Below are 20834 nucleotides of genomic sequence, written 5' to 3'. Positions count from 1 at the left end.
CCCTGCCCCCAGGCACCTGAACCCCCCCCAAGCGCCCGGCCCCTGAACCCCCCCCAAGCGCCCGGCCCCTGAACCCCGCCCTGCCCCCAGGCCCCTGAACCCCCCCCAAGCGCCCGGCCCCTGAACCCCCCCCAAGCGCCCGGCCCCTGAACCCCGCCCTGCCCTCAGGCACCTGAACCCCCCCCAAGCGCCCGGCCCCTGAACCCCGCCCTGCCCCCAGGCACCTGAACCCCCCCCAAGCGCCCGGCCCCTGAACCCCCCCCAAGCGCCCGGCCCCTGAACCCCGCCCTGCCCCCAGGCACCTGAACCCCCCCCCCCAAGCGCCCGGCCCCTGAACCCCGCCCTGCCCCCAGGCACCTGAACCCCACCCCCAAGCGCCCGGCCCCTGAACCCCACCCTGCCCCCAGGCACCTGAACCCCCCCCAAGCGCCCGGCCCCTGAACCCCGCCCCCCAAGCGCCCGGCCCCTGAACCCCCACCCAAGCGCCCGGCCCCTGAACCCCACCCCCCCAAGCGCCCGGCCCCTGAACCCCGCCCTGCCCCGCCAAGCGCCCGGCCCCTGAACCCCACCCACCCCGCCCCCTGAACCCCGCCCCCCAAGCGCCCAGCCCCTGAACCCTGCCCCGACAAGTGCCTGGCCCCTGAACCCCGCCCCCCCCAAGCGCCCGGCCCCTGAACCCCGCCCCCCAAGCGCCCGGCCCCTGAGCCCCGCCCCGACAAGTCCCCCGGCCCCTGAACCCTGCCCGCCCCGGCCCCTGAACCCCGCCCCCCAAGCACCCGGCCCCTGAACCCCGCCCCGACAAGCGCCCGACCCCTGAACCCTGCAAGCCCCGCCCCCCGGCCCCTAAACCCCGCCCCCCCAAGCGCCTGGCCCCTGAACCCCGCCCTGCCACACCCCCCGGCCCCTGAACCCTGCTTCCCCAAGTGCCCAGCCCCTGAACCCCACCACGTGTCCCAGCCCCTAACCCCACCCCGCCTCCCGGCTCCATGACCCCTCCCCTGCCCTGTACCCCTGCCCCTGGGGCCCCTCCCCCGCCTTGCACCCCGGCAGCAGCCGCTGGGTTTTCCCCAGTTGCTTGTGGAGCAGCTCGGATCAGCCCAGCGCTGGACGGGCCCAGGGCAGAGCCGCCAGGTGTCCGGTCCGGTGTCGGAGCTCTGGGTTCTGATCGGGGGTGGCGGTGTCCGGGATTTGTGTTGAAGCCCTCTGGCCCCCACCCAGCGGCCCCGGCCCCGCGGCAGGCAGGCGACGGAGCTGGGGCAGCCGAGTGAGCGAGGCCAGGCCTGGGGGATGGGGCCGTGGGCTCAGGGGAGGTTGGTGGCTCAGGGGGGTGGGCCTGGCCCGTGCCCTGTGCTGCCCGGCTCTGTCCCTGCAGGGGCTCCGGAGTCTCTGGGAGGGGCCCCTCTCCCTCCAGCCCTGGCACCAGTCCCTGAAGCAGATCGGCGGCCGCTTCGGCACCAGCGTCCTGTCCTACTTCCTCTTCCTCAAGACGCTTCTGGCCTTCAACCTCTTCCTGTCCCTGGCCCTCCTGCTCCTCGTGGTGACCCCGCAGGCCGTGTTCCCCCCGAGCGGGCCGGGCAGCCGGCGCTTCTCGGGCCTCGAGCTCCTCACTGGGGCGGTGAGTCTGGGCCGAAAGCCTCCCTCCGCGCGACCCCCGCCCCGCCAGCAGCCTCGTGCCCGGCGCCGGAGCCCAGCCCTTGCCCTGGGCGCCGGGCCAGGCTGGAGCCGAGTTTCTCCCGGCCGCCGGAGCCGCCTGGCCCGGAGCCTGGAGAGGCAGGGCCAAGAATCCAACCGTGGGGTTTGTCCGGCCTGTCCGGTGACGGGGCCTGCCCCTCTGGGCGCCCGGGCCCAACGCTGCCTCTCCCTGCAGGGCTACTTCACTCAGACGCTGATGTACTACGGCTACTACAGCAACGCCACCCTGAACGAGCCCTGCCAGGCCAGCGCCAGCAGCCGTGCGTGCCAGCCTGGCCACGGGCATCTGCCCTACAACCTGCCGCTGGCCTACGTGTTCACCATCGGGGTCTCCTTCTTCGTGACGTGCATCATGCTGGTGTACAGGTACCGGGCTCGCCTCGTCTTCCCCCGGGCCTCCTGCCTGGCTCCTGGGTACCCGCCCCCGCCCGACCTATGGGCGCTGTTGTGTGGCCCCTGCCCATGACTTTCCCTCCCTCTGCAATCGGCTCCTTCCAGCATGTCCCGCTCCTTCGGCGAGAGCTACCGCGTGGACTGCGCCTCCCAGCGCTTCGCCACCAACGTCTTCTGCGCCTGGGACCACCAGGTGAGCCAGGACCACGCCACCCGGCTGCAGAAGGAAAACATCCGGACCCAGCTGAAGGCGAGTGCTGCCCAGGGCCTGGGGCTGGCCCAGGGTGCAGGCAATGGCCTGAGACGGGGCGGATGTGGGTGTGCTCCTGCCTCTGCCACTTTCATCCCATGGGTCCTTGGGCAAGTCCCTTAAGCTCTGCGCCTTAGTCCCCATCGGTTAAACCCCGGGGCCTGGTCTGGCTTGTCCAGGGAGCCAGGAAGCGCCTGGAATTAGGAACGAAGGACTCCTGTTCCTTGGGTACGGGCAGCCCTGGCCCCACGGCCCCCTGGGCGCCTTGGGATCTGTGAGCACCCCCAGTAGTAACCAGCTCAGCTCGGCGCCAGGCTGCAGCCATGTGCCTTGCAGCATTGCCAAAGCCCCCCCGGCGCCGCCCGTGCCCTGCCCCCCCCGGCGCTGCCCGTGCCCTGCCCCCCCCGGCGCTGCCCGTGCCCTGCCCCCCCCGGCGCTGCCCATGCCCTGCCCCCCCGGCGCCGCCCGTGCCCTGCCCCCCCGGCGCCGCCGGTGCCCTGCCCCCCCCGGCGCTGCCCGTGCCCTGCCCCCCCCCCGGCGCTGCCCGTGCCCTGCCCCCCCCGCGCTGCCCGTGCCCTGCCCCCCCCGGCGCTGCCGGTGCCCTGCCCCCCCCGGCACTGCCGTGCCCTGCCGGTGCCCTCCCCCCCCGGCGTTGCCCGTGCCCTGCCCCCCCCAGCGCTGCCCGTGCCCTGCCCCCCTGGCGCTGCCCGTGCCCTGCCCCCCCCAGCACTGCCGGTGCCCTGCGGCTCAGACTCACAGCCCCCCCGCACCTCCCAGCACTGCCCGTGCCCCTCACTCCTGCTCCGCGGTTTGGCGGGTCCTGTCGCTCCAGCCTGCGGCCGGTTCCCAGCGCCAGCGGCACCCGCCTGGCAACAGCAGAACCGCCGCCGGGCGCCCGCGGTGCCGCTCTGTTCAACGGGCATCGCTGGTGTTTTCCAGGAGCTGCTGGCCGAGTGGCAGGCCAAGTCCGGCCCCCGGAGCCTGGGCAGGATGGTGGTTCTCGGCCTGGCCTGGGCGCTGTGCCTGGGCACCGTGCTGGGCTGGGCCATGGCGGTGTACTGGTTCTCCGAATACATGCACCAGGTGAGTGCCGGGCCGGGCCGGGCCAGATGCCCTGGGGCGCAGCCAGACGCTGTCACAGTCTCTCTGGGCCTCGTTCCAGGTGCACCGGAAGAGCCGAGCCAGCGACAGCCCCGGGGCCCAGCAGGAAGCCGCCCTGCTGGCTCTGCCCGTGGCGGTGTCGCTGGTGAACCTGGTGCTGCCCTACCTGTACAGCCTGCTGGCGGCCTGGGAGAAGCAGGAGTCGCCCGCGTTGGAGGTGTACGTGGCCATCTGCAGGTAGGCGGGGCTCCCGCCCAGGGACTTTGCCGTTGTCCGGTGGCACCGGGGGACGCGGCAGCTGGCACCTTACCCTGCCGGGGCACCGCGGAGCAGACAAGCTCCCTGCGCCCCCAGCCCTCCAGCTCCCGCCCAGGGACTTTGCCGTTGTCCGGTGGCACCGGGGGACGCGGCAGCTGGCACCTTACCCTGCCGGGGCACCGCGGACCAGGCGAGCTCCCTGCGCCCCCGGCCCTCCAGCTCCCGCCCAGGGACTTTGCCGTTGTCCGGTGGCACCGGGGGACGCGGCAGCTGGCACCTTACCCTGCCGGGGCACCGCGGACCAGGCGAGCTCCCTGCGCCCCCGGCCCTCCAGCTCCCGCCCAGGGACTTTGCCGTTGTCCGGTGGCACCGGGGGACGCGGCAGCTGGCACCTTACCCTGCCGGGGCACCGCGGAGCAGGCGAGCTCCCTGCGCCCCCGGCCCTCCAGCTCCCGCCCAGGGACTTTGCCGTTGTCCGGTGGCACCGGGGGACGCGGCAGCTGGCACCTTACCCTGCCGGGGCACCGCGGAGCAGGCGAGCTCCCTGCGCCCCCAGCCCTCCAGCTCCCGCCCAGGGACTTTGCCGTTGTCCGGTGGCACCGGGGGACGCGGCAGCTGGCACCTTACCCTGCTGGGGCACCGCGGACCAGGCGAGCTCCCTGCGCCCCCGGCCCTCCAGCTCCCGCCCAGGGACTTTGCCGTTGTCCGGTGGCACCGGGGGACGCGGCAGCTGGCACCTTACCCTGCCGGGGCACCGCGGAGCAGACGAGCTCCCTGCGCCCCTGGCCCTCCAGCTCCCACCCAGGGACTTTGCCGTTGTCCGGTGGCACCGGGGGACACGGCAGCTGGCACCTTACCCTGCCGGGGCACCGCGGAGCAGGCGAGCTCCCTGCGCCCCCGGCCCTCCAGCTCCCGCCCCTCTCCCTCGCCTCCAGGAACCTGATTCTGAAGATGGTCGCCCTAGGCCTGCTGTGCTACCACTGGCTGAGCCGGACGAAGGAGGCGGAGCAGGTCAGTCGGCTTGTGGAGAGCTGGGCCCTGCGGCTCCGGGCCCCTGCGCCCAGCCCACCCGTTCGGCCCATTGCAGAGACGCGGCGACTGCTTGTGTCACCTGCCCCTGGCCGGGGCTGTTGGGACAATCCCCCAGGGCCGGGCGAGCGGGACTCTGAGCGAGACACGAGGCGTCCGCGGCCCCGATTCGGCCCCACCTGGAGTGTCCCGTTCTGGGCACCACGTCTCAGGAAGGGGGTGGGGAACCTGGAGAGGGTCCAGAGAAGAGCAACGAGAATGACGAAGGGTCCAGAGAACACGAGCCAGGAGCAACGTCCCTCTAACTTGTTCCCACCCACGTGGGGAATGCATTTTGCTCTGTGCACCAGGGCGTGTGTGGAAGTGCACCCGGGTCGATACACAAGCTGCCAGCTGGGGCGGCCCTGAATCTCTCCTGGACGGCCGCCCAGGCTCTCAGCTTCCAGGCTCGCTGGCTGAGGGAAGAGTGGAAACCGGGTTTGCTTAGTGTGGGACGGAGGGGACGAGTCCGCAGCTTTCCAGCCCTGGAGGGTGATTACAAGGAGGAGGCAGGAACATTGTTCAGCTCCGAGTCTGTGAGCTTAGAACGGGCTCCAGCTGCAGCGAGGGCGGTTGAGGTGGGACATTAGGAAAAGCTCAGCCCTGGAATAAACGGCCGGGGGCTGTGGAGTCTCTGTCCCTGGAGACCTGTAAGAGCCGCGTGGACGGACCCTGTCCGGGATGCTCGAATGACGTAGCCCTGCCCTGAGGGCGGTCGCCCAGGCCTGTGACTCTGAGGGGGGCTCCAGGGAAGGGCCCAGCTCCCCTCTCCAAGGGTACGTCTAGACTACATGCTCTGGCGCCAGAGGCATGGAGATTAGGCTACCAGGCATAGGAAAATGAAGCGGTGATTTAAATAATCGCCGCTTCATTTAAATTTACATGGCTGCCGCGCTGAGCCGACACACAGCTGATCAGCTGTTTGTCGGCTCAGTGCGATAGTCTGGACGCGCGGGTGTCAACATCAAAGGCATTTGTCGACCACCCGGGTATGCCTCCTGGAATGAGGTTTACCTGGGTGGTCGACAAATACCTTTGATGTCGGCAGGGGAGCATCCAGACTATCGCACTGAGCGTCCTGAGGGGGGCGCTGGGCGCGGGCGGCGCCGAGGGGGGCAGTGTGGGCGGCGCCGAGGGGGGTGCTGGGTGCGGGCGGCGCTGAGGGGGGCAGTGTGGGTGGCGCCGAGGGGGCGCTGGGTGCGGGCGGTGCCGAGGGGGGCGCTGGGCGCTGGCGGTGCCGAGGGGGGCGCTGGGGGCGGGCGGTGCCGAGGGGGGCGCTGGGTGCGGGCGGTGCCGAGGGGGGCAGTGTGGGCGGTGCCGAGGGGGGCGCTGGGCGCTGGCGGTGCCGAGGGGGGTGCTGGGTGCGGGCGGTGCCGAGGGGGGCAGTGTGGGCGGTGCCGAGGGGGGCGCTGGGTGCGGGCGGTGCCGAGGGGGGCAGTGTGGGCGGTGCCGAGGGGGGCGCTGGGTGCGGGCGGTGCCGAGGGGGGCAGTGTGGGCGGTGCCGAGGGGGGCGCTGGGCGCTGGCGGTGCCGAGGGGGGCGCTGGGGGCGGGCGGTGCCGAGGGGGGTGCTGGGGGCGGGCGGTGCCGAGGGGGGCAGTGTGGGCGGTGCCGAGGGGGGCGCTGGGCGCTGGCGGTGCCAAGGGGGCGCTGGGCGCTGGCGGTGCCAAGGGGGGCGCTGGGTGCGGGCGGTGCCGAGGGGGGCGCTGGGTGCGGGCGGTGCCGAGGGGGGCAGTGTGGGCGGTGCCGAGGGGGGCGCTGGGCACGGGCGGTGCCGAGGGGGGTGCTGGGCGTGGCGGGAGGGGGGGCGCTGGGCGCGGGCGGTGCCGAGGGGGCTCTGGGCACGGGCGGTGCCGAGGGGGGCGCTGGACGTGGCGGGAGGGGGGCGCTGGGCGCGGGCGGTGCCGAGGGGGGCAGTGTGGGCGGTGCCGAGGGGGGTGCTGGGCGCGGCGGGAGGGGGGCGCTGGGCGCGGGCGGTGCCGAGGGGGGCGCTGGGCGCGGGCGGGAGGGGGGCGCTGGGCGTGGGCGGTGCCGAGGGGGGAGCTGGGCGCGGCGGGAGGGGGGCGCTGGGCGCGGGCGGTGCCGAGGGGGGCGCTGGGCGCGGCGGGAGGGGGGGCGCTGGGCGCGGGCGGTGCCGAGGGGGGTGCTGGGCGCGGCGGGAGGGGGGCGCTGGGTGCGGGCGGTGCCGAGGGGGGCGCTGGGGGCGGGCGGTGCCGAGGGGGGCGCTGGGCGTGGCGGGAGGGGGGCGCTGGGTGCGGGCGGTGCCAAGGGGGGCGCTGGGGGCGGGCGGTGCCGAGGGGGGCGCTGGGCGCGGCGGGAGGGGGGCGCTGGGTGCGGGCGGTGCCGAGGGGGGTGCTGGGCGCGGCGGGAGGGGGGCGCTGGGCGCGGGCGGTGCCGAGGGGGGCGCTGGGCGCGGGCGGTGCCAAGGGGGGCGCTGGGCGCGGCGGGAGGGGGGCGCTGGGTGCGGGCGGTGCCGAGGGGGGCGCTGGGCACGGGCGGTGCCGAGGGGGGCGCTGGGCGCGGGCAGTGCCGAGGGGGGCAGTGTGAGCGGTGCCGAGGGGGGTGCTGGGTGCGGGCGGTGCCGAGGGGGGCGCTGGGCGCGGGCGGTGCCAAGGGGGCGCTGGGCGTGGCGGGAGGGGGGCGCTGGGCGCGGGCAGTGCCGAGGGGGGCAGTGTGAGCGGTGCCGAGGGGGGTGCTGGGTGCGGGCGGTGCCGAGGGGGGCGCTGGGCGCGGGCAGTGCCGAGGGGGGCAGTGTGAGCGGTGCCGAGGGGGGTGCTGGGTGCGGGCGGTGCCGAGGGGGGTGCTGGGCGCGGCGGGAGGGGGGCGCTGCTGTTCAGGTGCTGCGGGCTGGGTGCTGTCGGTGCCGCAGAGCCAGCCCATCCCCACCTGGCCCAGGGCCGGCCGGGTCCCAGGCAGGGGCTCTCAGCTTGCGGGGGCAGCGGGGCGAGGAGCCGTCTGTGCCCCGCCTGAGTGCGCCCTGTCCCCAGTGCTGGGAGACGTCGGTCGGGCAGGAGCTGTACCGCCTGGTGGTGATGGATTTCCTGTTCACGCTGCTGGACTCCTTGCTGGGGGAGCTGCTCTGGAGGTAAGGGGGCGGCTGTGCAGACGGGAGGGGCCGGGGCCGGGGCCGGGGCGAGCGACCTGCCTCAGCCCCTCGCTCTCTCTCTGGCCCCAGGCTCATCCTGGAGAAGCGGCTGGGCGGGCGGCGGCCGGAGTTCGACATTGCCCGCAACGTGCTGGAGCTGATCTACGGGCAGACCCTGACCTGGTGAGGCAGCTCCCGCGGCTGGTGGCGGGTCTGGTGCTGCGACGTCCTGTCCCCGGGGGCACCGCCCCCAGCCGCCACGCTGCTGCCGGGTGACAAGGCGCTTCTGCCCACGGAAACAGGCCCGCGCCTGCCCTGAGAGCCAGAGCTCAGTGGGCATGACAGGTGCCCGGCTGCCCAGGCAGCCTGAGAATGGAGCCCCGAGCCGCGCCGGCGCCACCGCCCCCTGGCAGGGCACAAAGCCAGACACAGTGAGACACAGTGCACAGGGAGAGGGGAGGGATCAGGCCCAGGGTGCAGGATCGGGCCCAGGGTGCAGGATCGGGCCCAGGGTGCGGGATCGGGCCCAGGGCTGTGCGGTCTGGGTGGGTTGCGCTGGCAGGCGGGATCGGGCCCAGGGTGCAGGATCGGGCCCAGGCTGTGCGGTCTGGGTGGGTTGCGCTGGCAGGCGGGATCGGGCCCAGGGTGCAGGATCAGGCCCAGGCTGTGCGGTCTGGGTGGGTTGCGCTGGCAGGCGGGATCGGGCCCAGGGTGCGGGATCGGGCCCAGGGCTGTGCGGTCTGGGTGGGTTGCGCTGGCAGGCGGGATCAGGCCCAGGGTGCAGGATTGGGCCCAGGGTGCAGGATCGGGCCCAGGCTGTGCGGTCTGGGTGGGTTGCGCTGGCAGGCGGGATCAGGCCCAGGGTGCAGGATCGGGCCCAGGGTGCAGGATCGGGCCCAGGGTTGTGCGGTCTGGGTGGGTTGCGCTGGCAGGCGGGATCAGGCCCAGGGTGCAGGATTGGGCCCAGGGTGCAGGATCGGGCCCAGGCTGTGCGGTCTGGGTGGGTTGCGCTGGCAGGCGGGATCGGGCCCAGGGTGCAGGATCGGGCCCAGGCTGTGCGGTCTGGGTGGGTTGCGCTGGCAGGCGGGATCGGGCCCAGGGTGCAGGATCGGGCCCAGGCTGTGCGGTCTGGGTGGGTTGCGCTGGCAGGCGGGATCAGGCCCAGGGTGCAGGATCGGGCCCAGGCTGTGCGGTCTGGGTGGGTTGCGCTGGCAGGCGGGATCGGGCCCAGGGTGCAGGATCGGGCCCAGGGCTGTGCGGTCTGGGTGGGTTGCGCTGGCAGGCGGGATCGGGCCCAGGGTGCGGGATCGGGCCCAGGGTGCAGGATTGGGCCCAGGGTGCAGGATCGGGCCCAGGGCTGTGCGGTCTGGGTGGGTTGCGCTGGCAGGCGGGATCGGGCCCAGGGTGCAGGATCGGGCCCAGGCTGTGCGGTCTGGGTGGGTTGCGCTGGCAGGCGGGATCAGGCCCAGGGTGCAGGATTGGGCCCAGGCTGTGCGGTCTGGGTGGGTTGCGCTGGCAGGCGGGATCGGGCCCAGGGTGCAGGATCGGGCCCAGGGCTGTGCGGTCTGGGTGGGTTGCGCTGGCAGGCGGGATCGGGCCCAGGGTGCGGGATCGGGCCCAGGGTGCAGGATCGGGCCCAGGGTGCGGGATCGGGCCCAGGGTGCAGGATTGGGCCCAGGGTGCAGGATCGGGCCCAGGGCTGTGCGGTCTGGGTGGGTTGCGCTGGCAGGCGGGATCGGGCCCAGGGTGCAGGATCGGGCCCAGGCTGTGCGGTCTGGGTGGGTTGCGCTGGCAGGCGGGATCGGGCCCAGGGTGCAGGATCGGGCCCAGGCTGTGCGGTCTGGGTGGGTTGCGCTGGCAGGCGGGATTGGGCCCAGGGTGCAGGATCGGGCCCAGGGCTGTGCGGTCTGGGTGGGTTGCGCTGGCAGGCGGGATCGGGCCCAGGGTGCAGGATCGGGCCCAGGCTGTGCGGTCTGGGTGGGTTGCGCTGGCAGGCGGGATCGGGCCCAGGGTGCAGGATCGGGCCCAGGGTGCAGGATCGGGCCCAGGCTGTGCGGTCTGGGTGGGTTGCGCTGGCAGGCGGGATCGGGCCCAGGGTGCAGGATCGGGCCCAGGGTGCAGGATCGGGCCCAGGCTGTGCGGTCTGGGTGGGTTGCGCTGGCAGGCGGGATCAGGCCCAGGGTGCAGGATCGGGCCCAGGCTGTGCGGTCTGGGTGGGTTGCGCTGGCAGGCGGGATCGGGCCCAGGGTGCAGGATCGGGCCCAGGCTGTGCGGTCTGGGTGGGTTGCGCTGGCAGGCGGGATCGGGCCCAGGGTGCAGGATTGGGCCCAGGGTGCAGGATCGGGCCCAGGCTGTGCGGTCTGGGTGGGTTGCGCTGGCAGGCGGGATCGGGCCCAGGGTGCAGGATCGGGCCCAGGCTGTGCGGTCTGGGTGGGTTGCGCTGGCAGGCGGGATCGGGCCCAGGGTGCAGGATCGGGCCCAGGCTGTGCGGTCTGGGTGGGTTGCGCTGGCAGGCGGGATCGGGCCCAGGGTGCAGGATCGGGCCCAGGCTGTGCGGTCTGGGTGGGTTGCGCTGGCAGGCGGGATCGGGCCCAGGGTGCAGGATTGGGCCCAGGGTGCAGGATCGGGCCCAGGCTGTGCGGTCTGGGTGGGTTGCGCTGGCAGGCGGGATCGGGCCCAGGGTGCAGGATCGGGCCCAGGCTGTGCGGTCTGGGTGGGTTGCGCTGGCAGGCGGGATCGGGCCCAGGGTGCAGGATTGGGCCCAGGGTGCAGGATCGGGCCCAGGCTGTGCGGTCTGGGTGGGTTGCGCTGGCAGGCGGGATCGGGCCCAGGGTGCAGGATCGGGCCCAGGGTGCAGGATTGGGCCCAGGGTGCAGGATCGGGCCCAGGCTGTGCGGTCTGGGTGGGTTGCGCTGGCAGGCGGGATTCGATGGCTTAGTGGGTTCTGCTGCCATCGGATGGGCCCATCGCCTGCCCCCTGCCCCGCGCTGCCCAGCAGGGGGGAGCCAGGCAAGATGCTGCCCCATGGCTGGGGCCAAGACTCTGGGGGAGGGGGGCGGGGCCAGGCTCTCCCAAAGTGACTGACTCTTTCCTGCTCCCTTCCAGGCTGGGGGTTCTCTTCTGCCCCCTCCTCCCAGCCGTCCAGCTCCTCAAGCTGCTGCTCCTGTTCTACATCAAGAAGGTAACAGCGGCCTCGCTGCCCGGCCTCCCCGAGGGCCACACCCCTGGGGGTCACTGCCCAGCTCTGCTCAGCTCTTCTACAAAGGGGGCAGAGCTCCCTGGGAAGGCCGGGGACGGGAGGGGAGGGGAGGGGTCCCTGGGGAGGAAAGGAGGGGAGGGGAGGGGTCCCTGGGGAGGGAGGGAGGGGTCCCTGGGGAGGCCAGGCAGTGGGGGGGCCCCAGCGGGCCGTGGGGGGTCGCGGGGCCGGGCAGACATTAGCAGCCGGTTTCATTCTGTCTCCAGAGCAGCCTGATGAGGAACTGCCAGGCCCCCAGCAAGCCCTGGCGCGCCTCTCACATGAGCACCGTCTTCATCACACTCCTCTGCTTCCCGTCCTTCCTGGGGGCCGCCATATTCCTCTCCTACACCATCTGGGCGTGAGTCACGTGTGTCCCGAGAACCCCCCCGCATGGAGCCACCAACCACGGCTCTGACTGCTCCCCCCCAGCACGGAGCCACCAACCACGGCTCTGACTGCTCCCTCCGAGCACGGAGCCACCAGCCACGGCTCTGACTGCTCCCCCCGAGCACGGAGCCACCAGCCACGGCTCTGACTGCTCCCCCCCAGCACGGAGCCACCAGCCACGGCTCTGACTGCTCCCCCCCAGCACGGAGCCACCAGCCACGGCTCTGACTGCTCCCCCCCCGCATGGAGCCACCAGCCACGGCTCTGACTGCTCCCTCCGAGCACGGAGCCACCAGCCACGGCTCTGACTGCTCCCCCCCAGCACGGAGCCACCAGCCACGGCTCTGACTGCTCCCCCCGAGCACAGAGCCACCAGCCACGGCTCTGACAGCTCCCCCCCCGCACGGAGCCACCAGCCACGGCTCTGACTGCTCCCCCCGAGCACGGAGCCACCAGCCACGGCTCTGACTGCTCCCCCCGAGCACGGAGCCACCAGCCACGGCTCTGACAGCTCCCCCCCCGCACGGAGCCACCAGCCACGGCTCTGACTGCCCCCCCCCCGCACGGAGCCACCAGCCACGGCTCTGACAGCTCCCCCCCGCACGGAGCCACCAGCCACGGCTCTGACTGCCCCCCCCCCGCACGGAGCCACCAGCCACGGCTCTGACAGCTCCCTCCCCCCACGGAGCCACCAGCCACGGCTCTGACTGCTCTTCCCTTGCTTTTCCCCAACGAGCCTCCCGTGCTTCAGTCTTTGTGTCCCAGCTGCTGGGCCTGCCTCCACCATGCCAGTCTGGGCTCCGTACAGAGCAAGGCGGCCGGGGCTGGTTCCACTGAGGAGTCACCTGCTTCTGACTCCGGCCTGCAATTTCCAAACACCTGTGCACGGCCGGGGCGGGCAGGGGGGCCGTGGATCCAATCCCTGCCAGAGGAAGCTCTTCCCGGCAGGTGGCTGCAGTTGGAGCCAGCAGGCCCGTGGTTCCCCCCAGCGCCCAGAGGCAGGGGGCCGGGCCGGGCGTGGGTCTCATGGCCAGTGACTTGCAGCCCGAAATAGCCTCTGCCGCAGGGGCCGTTTGACTTTCACCCGCTCTCCGCCCAGGGAGCAGCCATCCCCCACGTGTGGCCCGTTCCGGATGAACGAGACCGTCTATAAGTCGGGGACGCGTTGGATCCGAAACCTGGAGAAATCCAGCCCCAATATCGCCTGGTTGCACCTGGTGCAAAACAACTTCTTCCTCTTCTTTGTGTCCGGAGCCCTGCTGTGAGTATGAAGCCCAGCGGCCGCAGGCAGACACAGCCGGCCCGGCGGCCGCAGGCAGACACGGCCGGCCCGGCGGCCACAGGCAGACACGGCCGGCCCGGCGGGCGCAGGCAGACACAGCCGGCCCGGCGGCCACAGGCAGACACAGCCGGCCCGGCGGCCGCAGGCAGACACACCCGGCCCGGCGGCCACAGGCAGACACAGCCGGCCCGGCGGCCACAGGCAGACACAGCCGGCCCGGCGGCCGCAGGCAGACACACTCGGCCCGGCGGCCACAGGCAGACACAGCCGGCTGGACTCCACATAGCTAAGAACAGCACCTAGGAGGGTGGCCTTGTTCGTGGCCATCACATCCCACCCCCCAGGGCTCCCGCTAAGCCAGGGCAGCGCCCCCAGGAGCAAACCTGCCTCCGCCCGGAGGCCATGACTGGTCCTGCACAGGGTTCCGGGCTGTCCCGAGGGGGTGCGGGACCTGGGCCAGCCCCCCGCCCCTTAGCCTCCTCTCTCAACCCGGGGACTCACGGGGCTGAGAAGCCGAGCCGCAGGCCCAGAGGGGGCATGGGGTGGAGCAGAGACGGCTGCCGGGCCACTCGGGATCCTGTTGCCGCAGTGGGGGGCTGACTCCTGCTGCCGCCGCGCCAGGATCCCCTGGGTCCCATCCTTAGGATGTTGGGGTGGCCGCCGCGGGGCCCCCACAGCGCAGGGCCTGGGGCCCTGCCCCCACCTGTCCTGTGGAGGGGTTTGTAGGGCCCGGTGCACCCAGCCGCTACTGCCCCTCAGCCCTGGGGCCGTTGCTGCATGGCGGGGCCAGCTGGAGCCGCGTCTCCGTGCCGAGGGGGGAAGCACAATCAGACGTCGCCCTGAGCACCTGGCATCCCGCTGGGGGGCCGGAGGGCTGCCCAGGGTGGGGGCGTGTCCTGCCCGTGTGCCTGGGGCAGTGAGCACAGAGCCCTCGCCGGGCTCTCTGAGCGCTGCCCTTGCCCTGCAGAGCGGTGATCTACCTGCACATCCAGGTGGTGAAGGGCCAGCGGCGAATCGTCCGCATGCTGAAGGAGCAGATCGCCAACGTGAGTGCGGGGCCGGGCAGGGGGGATCGGGACCTCCCGCAGGCAGGGATGCAACGGCTGCGTGAGGAGAGGGCCAGGACAGGAGCTGGGCACATCCACGAGGGACGGGTCCCGGGCCCCAGGGCGGCATCGCTCGGTGCTTCCGTTCTCTGGGGCGCCGGGACACAGGCTGAGGGGCCTTGCTCTGAGCCTGCCGGGCTGCATGGGGGATGAGGGGATGTCGGCGCGCCCTGCGGTGGAGCCAGGGGAACGGGGCCACACGTGGCTCTGAGCCGGCCGGGCCGCGCGGGGGATGAGGGGACGTCGGCGCGCCCTGCGGTGGAGCCAGGGGAACGGGGCCACACGTGGCTCTGAGCCGGCCGGGCCGCGCGGGGGATGAGGGGACGTCGGCGCGCCCTGCGGTGGAGCCAGGGGAACGGGGCCACACGTGGCTCTGAGCCGGCCGGGCCGCGCGGGGGATGAGGGGACGTCGGCGCGCCCTGCGGTGGAGCCAGGGGAACGGGGCCACACGTGGCTCTGAGCCGGCCGGGCCGCGCGGGGGATGAGGGGACGTCGGCGCGCCCTGCGGTGGAGCCAGGGGAACGGGGCCACACGTGGCTCTGAGCCGGCCGGGCCGTGCAGGGGACGAGGGGATGTCGGCGCGCCCTGCGGCGGAGCCAGGGGAACGGGGCCACACGTGGCTCTGAGCCGGCCGGGCCGCGTGGTGGATGAGGGGACGTCGGCGCGCCCTGCGGTGGAGCCAGGGGAACGGGGCCACACGTGGCTCTGAGCCGGCCGGGCCGTGCGGGGGACGAGGGGATGTCGGCGCGCCCTGCGGGGGAGCCAGGGGAACGGGGCCGCACGTGGCTCTGAGCCGGCCGGGCCGTGCAGGGGACGAGGGGATGTCGGCGCGCCCTGCGGGGGAGCCAGGGGAACGGGGCCACACGTGGCTCTGAGCCGGCCGGGCCGTGCAGGGGACGAGGGGATGTCGGCGCGCCCTGCGGCGGAGCCAGGGGAACGGCGCCGCACGTAGCTCTGAGCCGGCTGGGCCGTGCAGGGGACGAGGGGATGTCAGCGCGCCCTGCGGCGGAGCCAGGGGAACGGCGCCGCACGTAGCTCTGAGCCGGCTGGGCCGTGCAGGGGACGAGGGGATGTCGGCGCGCCCTGCGGCGGAGCCAGGGGAACGGCGCCGCACGTAGCTCTGAGCCGGCTGGGCCGTGCGGGGGATGAGGGGATGTCGGCGCGCCCTGCGGCGGAGCCAGGGGAACGGCGCCGCACGTGGCTCTGAGCCGGCCGGGCCGCGCGGTGGATGAGGGGACGTCGGCGCGCCCTGCGGCGGAGCCAGGGGAACGGCGCCGCACGTGGCTCTGAGCCGGCCGGGGCTCCTGGGCACCTCGCTTACCCCGCTGACGGGAGGGGCTGGGCGGAGTCCAGCCGACAGCAGGGGCCTGAGGCCCAGGCCTCCCTGCGTTCCTACAGGTGCCTGAAGCTGGCCCCCGACGCCCACAGGTGGGCCCCCGACATTCATGTTGGGGCCCAGTTGCAGGGGGGCCGAGCCCCTGCAGCCGCCCCTCCCCCGCTGGATTTTGGCCGGAACCCCGAGTGCAGGTTTCCTGCCTCCTGCTGCTCCTGGCGGGCGGCTTGCGCCAGGCCGGGCCCTCTCGCGGCGCTCACCTGTCCCTTCGTTGCAGGAGAGGGACGATAAGGCCTTTCTCATCCAGAAGCTTCAGGGCATCTACGGGAGGCGAGAGGCCGGCCCCTGAGCGCCAGGTGAGCGCGGGCTGGGGGGCGGGGGAGGCGTCGGGCTGCGCTCCCAGGAGACAGGAAATCCCCGGGGCCGCCTTTCTGTGCCCCAGCCCAGCTGAACGCCATACAGCTCCGGGCCGGCGGTAGTGAGAGCTGCAAAGCAAAGGGGGCCTGTGGGGCAGGGCCACCCGGGGGGGGATCTGTGGGGCAGGGCCACCGAGGCAGGGGTCCCCCCCACCCTCAGCCCCTTGGGGCAGGGTCCAGCGCCCCCCCCCTCCTCAGCGCCTTGGGGCAGGGTCCAGCGCCCCCCCCCCTCAGCGCCTTGGGGCAGGGTCCCCCCCCCCCCCCCCCCCCCCCCTCAGCGCCTTGGGGCAGGGTCCAGCGCCCCCCCCCCCCTCAGCGCCTTGGGGCAGGGTCCAGCGCCCCCCCCACCCTCAGTCCCTTGGGGCAGGGTCCAGCGCCCCCCCCCCCCTCAGCGCCTTGGGGCAGGGTCCCCCCCCCCCTCAGCGCCTTGGGGCAGGGTCCAGCGCCCCCCCCCTCCTCAGCGCCTTGGGGCAGGGTCCAGCGCCCCCCCCCCTCAGCGCCTTGGGGCAGGGTCCAGCGCCCCCCCACCCTCAGCGCCTTGGGGCAGGGTCCAGCGCCCCCCCCCCACCCTCAGTCCCTTGGGGCAGGGTCCAGCGCCCCCCCCCTCAGCGCCTTGGGGCAGGGTCCAGCGCCCCCCCACCCTCAGCGCCTTGGGGCAGGGTCCAGCGCCCCCCCCCCTCAGCGCCTTGGGGCAGGGTCCAGCGCCCCCCCCCCTCAGCGCCTTGAGTCAGGGTCCAGCGCCCCCCCCCCTCAGCGCCTTGAGTCAGGGTCCAGCGCCCCCCCCCCCCCTCAGCGCCTTGAGTCAGGGTCCAGCGCCCCCCCCATCCTCAGTGCCTTGGGGCAGGGTCCAGCGCCCCCCCCACCCTCAGCGCCTTGGGGCAGGGTCCAGCGCCCCCCCCCCTCAGCGCCTTGGGGCAGGGTCCAGCGCCCCCCCCCCTCAGCGCCTTGGGGCAGGGTCCAGCGCCCCCCCCCCCAGCGCCTTGGGGCAGGGTCCAGCGCCCCCCCCCCTCAGCGCCTTGGGGCAGGGTCCAGCGCCCCCCACCCTCAGCGCCTTGGGGCAGGGTCCAGCGCCCCCCCCCCTCAGCGCCTTGGGGCAGGGTCCAGCGCCCCCTCACCCTCAGCGCCTTGGGGCAGGGTCCAGCGCCCCCTCACCCTCAGCGCCTTGGGGCAGGGTCCATCGCCCCCCCACCCTCAGCGCCTTGGGGCAGGGTCCAGCGCCCCCCCATCCTCAGCGCCTTGGGGCAGGGTCCAGCGCCCCCCCACCCTCAGCGGCTTGGGGCAGGGTCCAGCGCCCCCCCACCCTCAGCGCCTTGGGGCAGGGTCCAGCGCCCCCCACCCTCAGCGCCTTGGGGCAGGGTCCAGCGCCCCCCCACCCTCAGTCCCTTGGGGCAGGGTCCAGCGCCCCCCCCACCCTCAGCCCCTTGGGGCAGGGTCCAGCGCCCCCCCACCCTCAGCGCCTTGGGGCAGGGTCCAGCGCCCCCCCACCCTCAGCGCCTTGGGGCAGGGTCCAGCGCCCCCCCCCCTCAGCGCCTTGGGGCAGGGTCCAGCGCCCCCCCACCCTCAGCGCCTTGGGGCAGGGTCCAGCGCCCCCCCACCCTCAGCGCCTTGGGGCAGGGTCCAGCGCCCCCCCCACCCTCAGCGCCTTGGGGCAGGGTCCAGCGCCCCCCCCCTCAGCGCCTTGGGGCAGGGTCCAGCACCCCCCCATCCTCAGCGCCTTGGGGCAGGGTCCAGCGCCCCCCCCCTCAGCGCCTTGGGGCAGGGTCCAGCGCCCCCCCCACCCTCAGCGCCTTGGGGCAGGGTCCAGCGCCCCCCCCCTCAGCGCCTTGGGGCAGGGTCCAGCGCCCCCCCACCCTCAGCCCCTTGGGGCAGGGTCCAGCGCCCCCCCCACCCTCAGCGCCTTGGGGCAGGGTCCAGCGCCCCCCCCCTCAGCGCCTTGGGGCAGGGTCCAGCGCCCCCCCACCCTCAGCCCCTTGGGGCAGGGTCCAGCGCCCCCCCCCCTCAGCACCTTGGGGCAGGGTCCAGCGCCCCCCCCCCCCTCAGCCCCTTGGGGCAGGGTCCAGCGCCCCCCCCACCCTCAGCCCCTTGGGGCAGGGTCCAGCGCCCCCCCCCCTCAGCACCCAGCTTCGTCTGTTCCCTTCAGGATTTCTAGCCAGACACTGCCCAGCTCCCAGCCCTGCCCCCCGCCAGGTGGCGTCTCACCCCCCCCCTCCGTGTCTCCCCAGGAAGAGCCTTGTTACCGGCCAGGCTGGGCGAGGTGTCTGGGCCCCACACACGTGGGGGAGTCGGTGGGAATCACAGCGCAGCGGGGGGGGCCCGGGTCACAGAGCAGACACCTCCCCCCCCCCAGCTCCTCCTCAGCCATGTGTGCTTGTCTGCGTAAGGGCAGCCCTGCCCCCCCTGTGCCTCGCCCGGGGCCCAGCAGCCAGGCACTGAGGGTTCCCTCCTGCCAGGCTGGGGATACGCCGCTGGCCCCAGGGAAGCCCCAGAGCCCTGGCAGAAGCCCCGAGGGGGGGGGGCCCGGAGCCCTGGCAGAAGCCCCGTGGGGGGGGGGCCCGGAGCCCTGGCAGAAGCCCCGTGGGGGAGGGGCCCGGAGCCCTGGCAGAAGCCCCGTGGGGGAGGGGCCCGGAGCCCTGGCAGAAGCCCCGTGGGGGGGGCCCGGAGCCCTGGCAGAAGCCCCGTGGGGGAGGGGCCCGGAGCCCTGGCAGAAGCCCCGTGGGGGGGGCCCGGAGCCCTGGCAGAAGCCCCGTGGGGAGGGGCCCGGAGCCCTGGCAGAAGCCCCGTGGGGGGGGGGCCCGGAGCCCTGGCAGAAGCCCCGTGGGGGAGGGGCCCGGAGCCCTGGCAGAAGCCCCGTGGGGGAGGGGCCCGGAGCCCTGGCAGAAGCCCCGTGGGGGGGGCCCGGAGCCCTGGCAGAAGCCCCGTGGGGGAGGGGCCCGGAGCCCTGGCAGAAGCCCCGTGGGGGGGGCCCGGAGCCCTGGCAGAAGCCCCGTGGGGAGGGGCCCGGAGCCCTGGCAGAAGCCCCGAGGGGGAGGGGCCCGGAGCCCTGGCAGAAGCCCCGTGGGGGAGGGGCCCGGAGCCCTGGGAGAAGCCCCGTGGGGGGGGGCCCGGAGCCCTGGCAGAAGCCCCGTGGGGGGGGGCCCGGAGCCCTGGCAGAAGCCCCGTGGGGAGGGGCCCGGAGCCCTGGCAGAAGCCCCGAGGGGGAGGGGCCCGGAGCCCTGGCAGAAGCCCCGAGGGGGAGGGGCCCGGAGCCCTGGCAGAAGCCCCGTGGGGGAGGGGCCCGGAGCCCTGGCAGAAGCCCCGTGGGGGGGGGACCCGGAGCCCTGGCAGAAGCCCCGTGGGGGAGGGGCCCGGAGCCCTGGCAGAAGCCCCGTGGGGAGGGGCCCGGAGCCCTGGCAGAAGCCCCGTGGGGGGGGGCCCGGAGCCCTGGCAGAAGCCCCGAGGGGGAGGGGCCCGGAGCCCTGGCAGAAGCCCCGAGGGGGAGGGGCCCGGAGCCCTGGCAGAAGCCCCGTGGGGGAGGGGCCCGGAGCCCTGGCAGAAGCCCCGAGGGGGAGGGGCCCGGAGCCCTGGCAGAAGCCACAAGGTGATGTGGGGAAGCTCCAGGCAGAAGCCAGGCAGTGGGGCAGGGAGGCCCCATGAATGGTCAGGCCGGCCCTGCCGTGGGGCCCAGAGCAACAGCCGCTCGGCGTTTCCTCAGCGCCTCCTCCCCTGAGGCAGCGGCTGGGCCACAGCAGCCTTGGGGGGCGTCTGACTCCGGTCACCTCAGTGCCTGTCTCGAATACCTGCCGTGGGGACGCGCCGCCCCCCAGCCCTGCCAGGCAATCGGCGGTGGTGTCTGGGGGGCAGCGTGCACCAGCCTCCCCGGCTTCGTGCGGCAGGGCAAAGGGTCCCGCTGCCTTCGCCCCGAGGCAGCCCCTCGACTCGCGCCCGCTGCCCGCACTGCCCCGGCTGGGAGAAGCCACGTCCCCTGGGCCTTGTGCCCACCGGGCGGTTCAGGCCCTGCTGTTCCCAGCTGGGACGCCAGAGGGGGCCCGTTGCCCGTGCGATCCGGGCCAGGCAGGTGGCAGGAGCCAGAGGAGGCTGGATTGAGCCTTGGGGTGTCCCTGCGTGTCGGGCAGCCCCCCACCCGGGAGTCGGGCCCTGGCGTGGACCGGCTGCCGTGTTCTCTGGTGCCGTAGGAATCCCGCACAGGGAGCAGTGTGTGTGACCAGGACTCTCTCGCCGCAGCCTCCGGGGATGGATCCTGGCCTTGCCCAGCCCTTCTGAGCTGCCAGGGATCGGCTGGGCTGCCCAGGGCTGCGCCGGGCGATGCAGACGTGGGTGTTCGACAGGCCCTGCCCAGCAGCTGCCTGGGGCGTTCTCCGTGGGCGCGACCCTCCTCTCCTGCCACGTGCGGGCGCTCGCCATCCGCCTCGCCTAGGAAAGCTCTGGGACGTGGCCTGCCGTCGGGGCGTAGACCAGAACTCGGCTGGCTGTGGGGCCCAGCTGCACCGACACCCCCTGGGCCTCTCTCCTGCCACGGACGGTTCCTGCTGCTGAGCCTCCAACTGGTGTCAGCCAGCCCTGCCCGCGGGGCGTTACCTCAGCCACTATTAAACCCGCCTTCCCCGTGGAGCGGGAGGGTGACCCGCACGGCCATGTCTCCGGTTCTCAAGTTCTTCCCGGCCCGGCCCGGCCCGGCTGGGGACTGGGGAGCGTTTTCTGGTGGGGGCTGTGAAAAGGGACTGGCACAGGGCAGCTCATTCTGACGCCTGTTGCTACAGGCGTGGGGGGGTTCTGCCCTCGGGGCCTGAGCCAGGGTCTGAGCTGACCAGGCCATGCCCAGAAAGGCTGCCGCAGGCGCTGGGTGCTCTCAGGCCATGTTTCCAGTTCCCAGCTGCAGGCAGCAACCCCACCCTGGCATCCGGCAGTCGCTAGCTCCCTCCGGCCTGCGCTCCTCGCTGGGGCAGCCTGGCTCCTTGGCTACGGGAGGGGGGCCAGCTGCAGGAGTGGCAGACAGGGCAGACTCCGCGAGCTCCACAGCTCTAACTGAGCACCCGCCTCGGGGCACGCTGCTGGGAACCAGGGTGTTTAGGGTTCTCCAGCCTAACCATGGAGTCACACGGTCCCTGGGGCCCTAGGCCAGCCGGGCTTAGGGATCAGCGCTCCCTTACTCCAAACGTCGCCAGGCCCCAAGGACGGTCCCTCACCCCGGCAAGGGCATTTTCTATCTTGGACCAGTGCTGCCATGAGC

At 74.1% G+C, this 20834-nt stretch overlaps 1 protein-coding gene across 4 annotated transcripts in view; it reads left to right on the top strand.

The window, feature by feature from the left end:
• The window catches only part of TMC6 (transmembrane channel like 6), a 52038-nt gene extending 31802 nt beyond the window's left edge, over window positions 1-20236 (top strand). For all 4 annotated transcript variants that reach the window (XM_075904174.2, XM_075904175.2, XM_075904172.2 and 1 more), the window contains 14 exons: window positions 1373-1615; window positions 1868-2058; window positions 2191-2335; window positions 3275-3418; window positions 3498-3673; window positions 4630-4705; window positions 7748-7845; window positions 7936-8028; window positions 10951-11026; window positions 11308-11441; window positions 12570-12731; window positions 13720-13798; window positions 15469-15547; window positions 19829-20236. In XM_075904174.2, coding sequence (XP_075760289.1) covers window positions 1373-1615; window positions 1868-2058; window positions 2191-2335; window positions 3275-3418; window positions 3498-3673; window positions 4630-4705; window positions 7748-7845; window positions 7936-8028; window positions 10951-11026; window positions 11308-11441; window positions 12570-12731; window positions 13720-13798; window positions 15469-15540 — 1689 coding nt within the window. In that variant the 3' untranslated portion in view covers window positions 15541-15547; window positions 19829-20236. The remainder of the gene's footprint in view (window positions 1-1372; window positions 1616-1867; window positions 2059-2190; window positions 2336-3274; window positions 3419-3497; window positions 3674-4629; window positions 4706-7747; window positions 7846-7935; window positions 8029-10950; window positions 11027-11307; window positions 11442-12569; window positions 12732-13719; window positions 13799-15468; window positions 15548-19828) is intronic.
• Window positions 20237-20834: the final 598 nt, after the last annotated feature.

This window comes from Pelodiscus sinensis, chromosome 20 (genome assembly GCF_052426305.1).
Source record: "Pelodiscus sinensis isolate ZL-2025 chromosome 20, ASM5242630v1, whole genome shotgun sequence".
Classification (NCBI taxonomy): domain Eukaryota; kingdom Metazoa; phylum Chordata; order Testudines; family Trionychidae; genus Pelodiscus; species Pelodiscus sinensis.
Note: the sequence above shows the minus strand (reverse complement) of the source record. Positions and strands in the feature narration are given on the sequence as shown.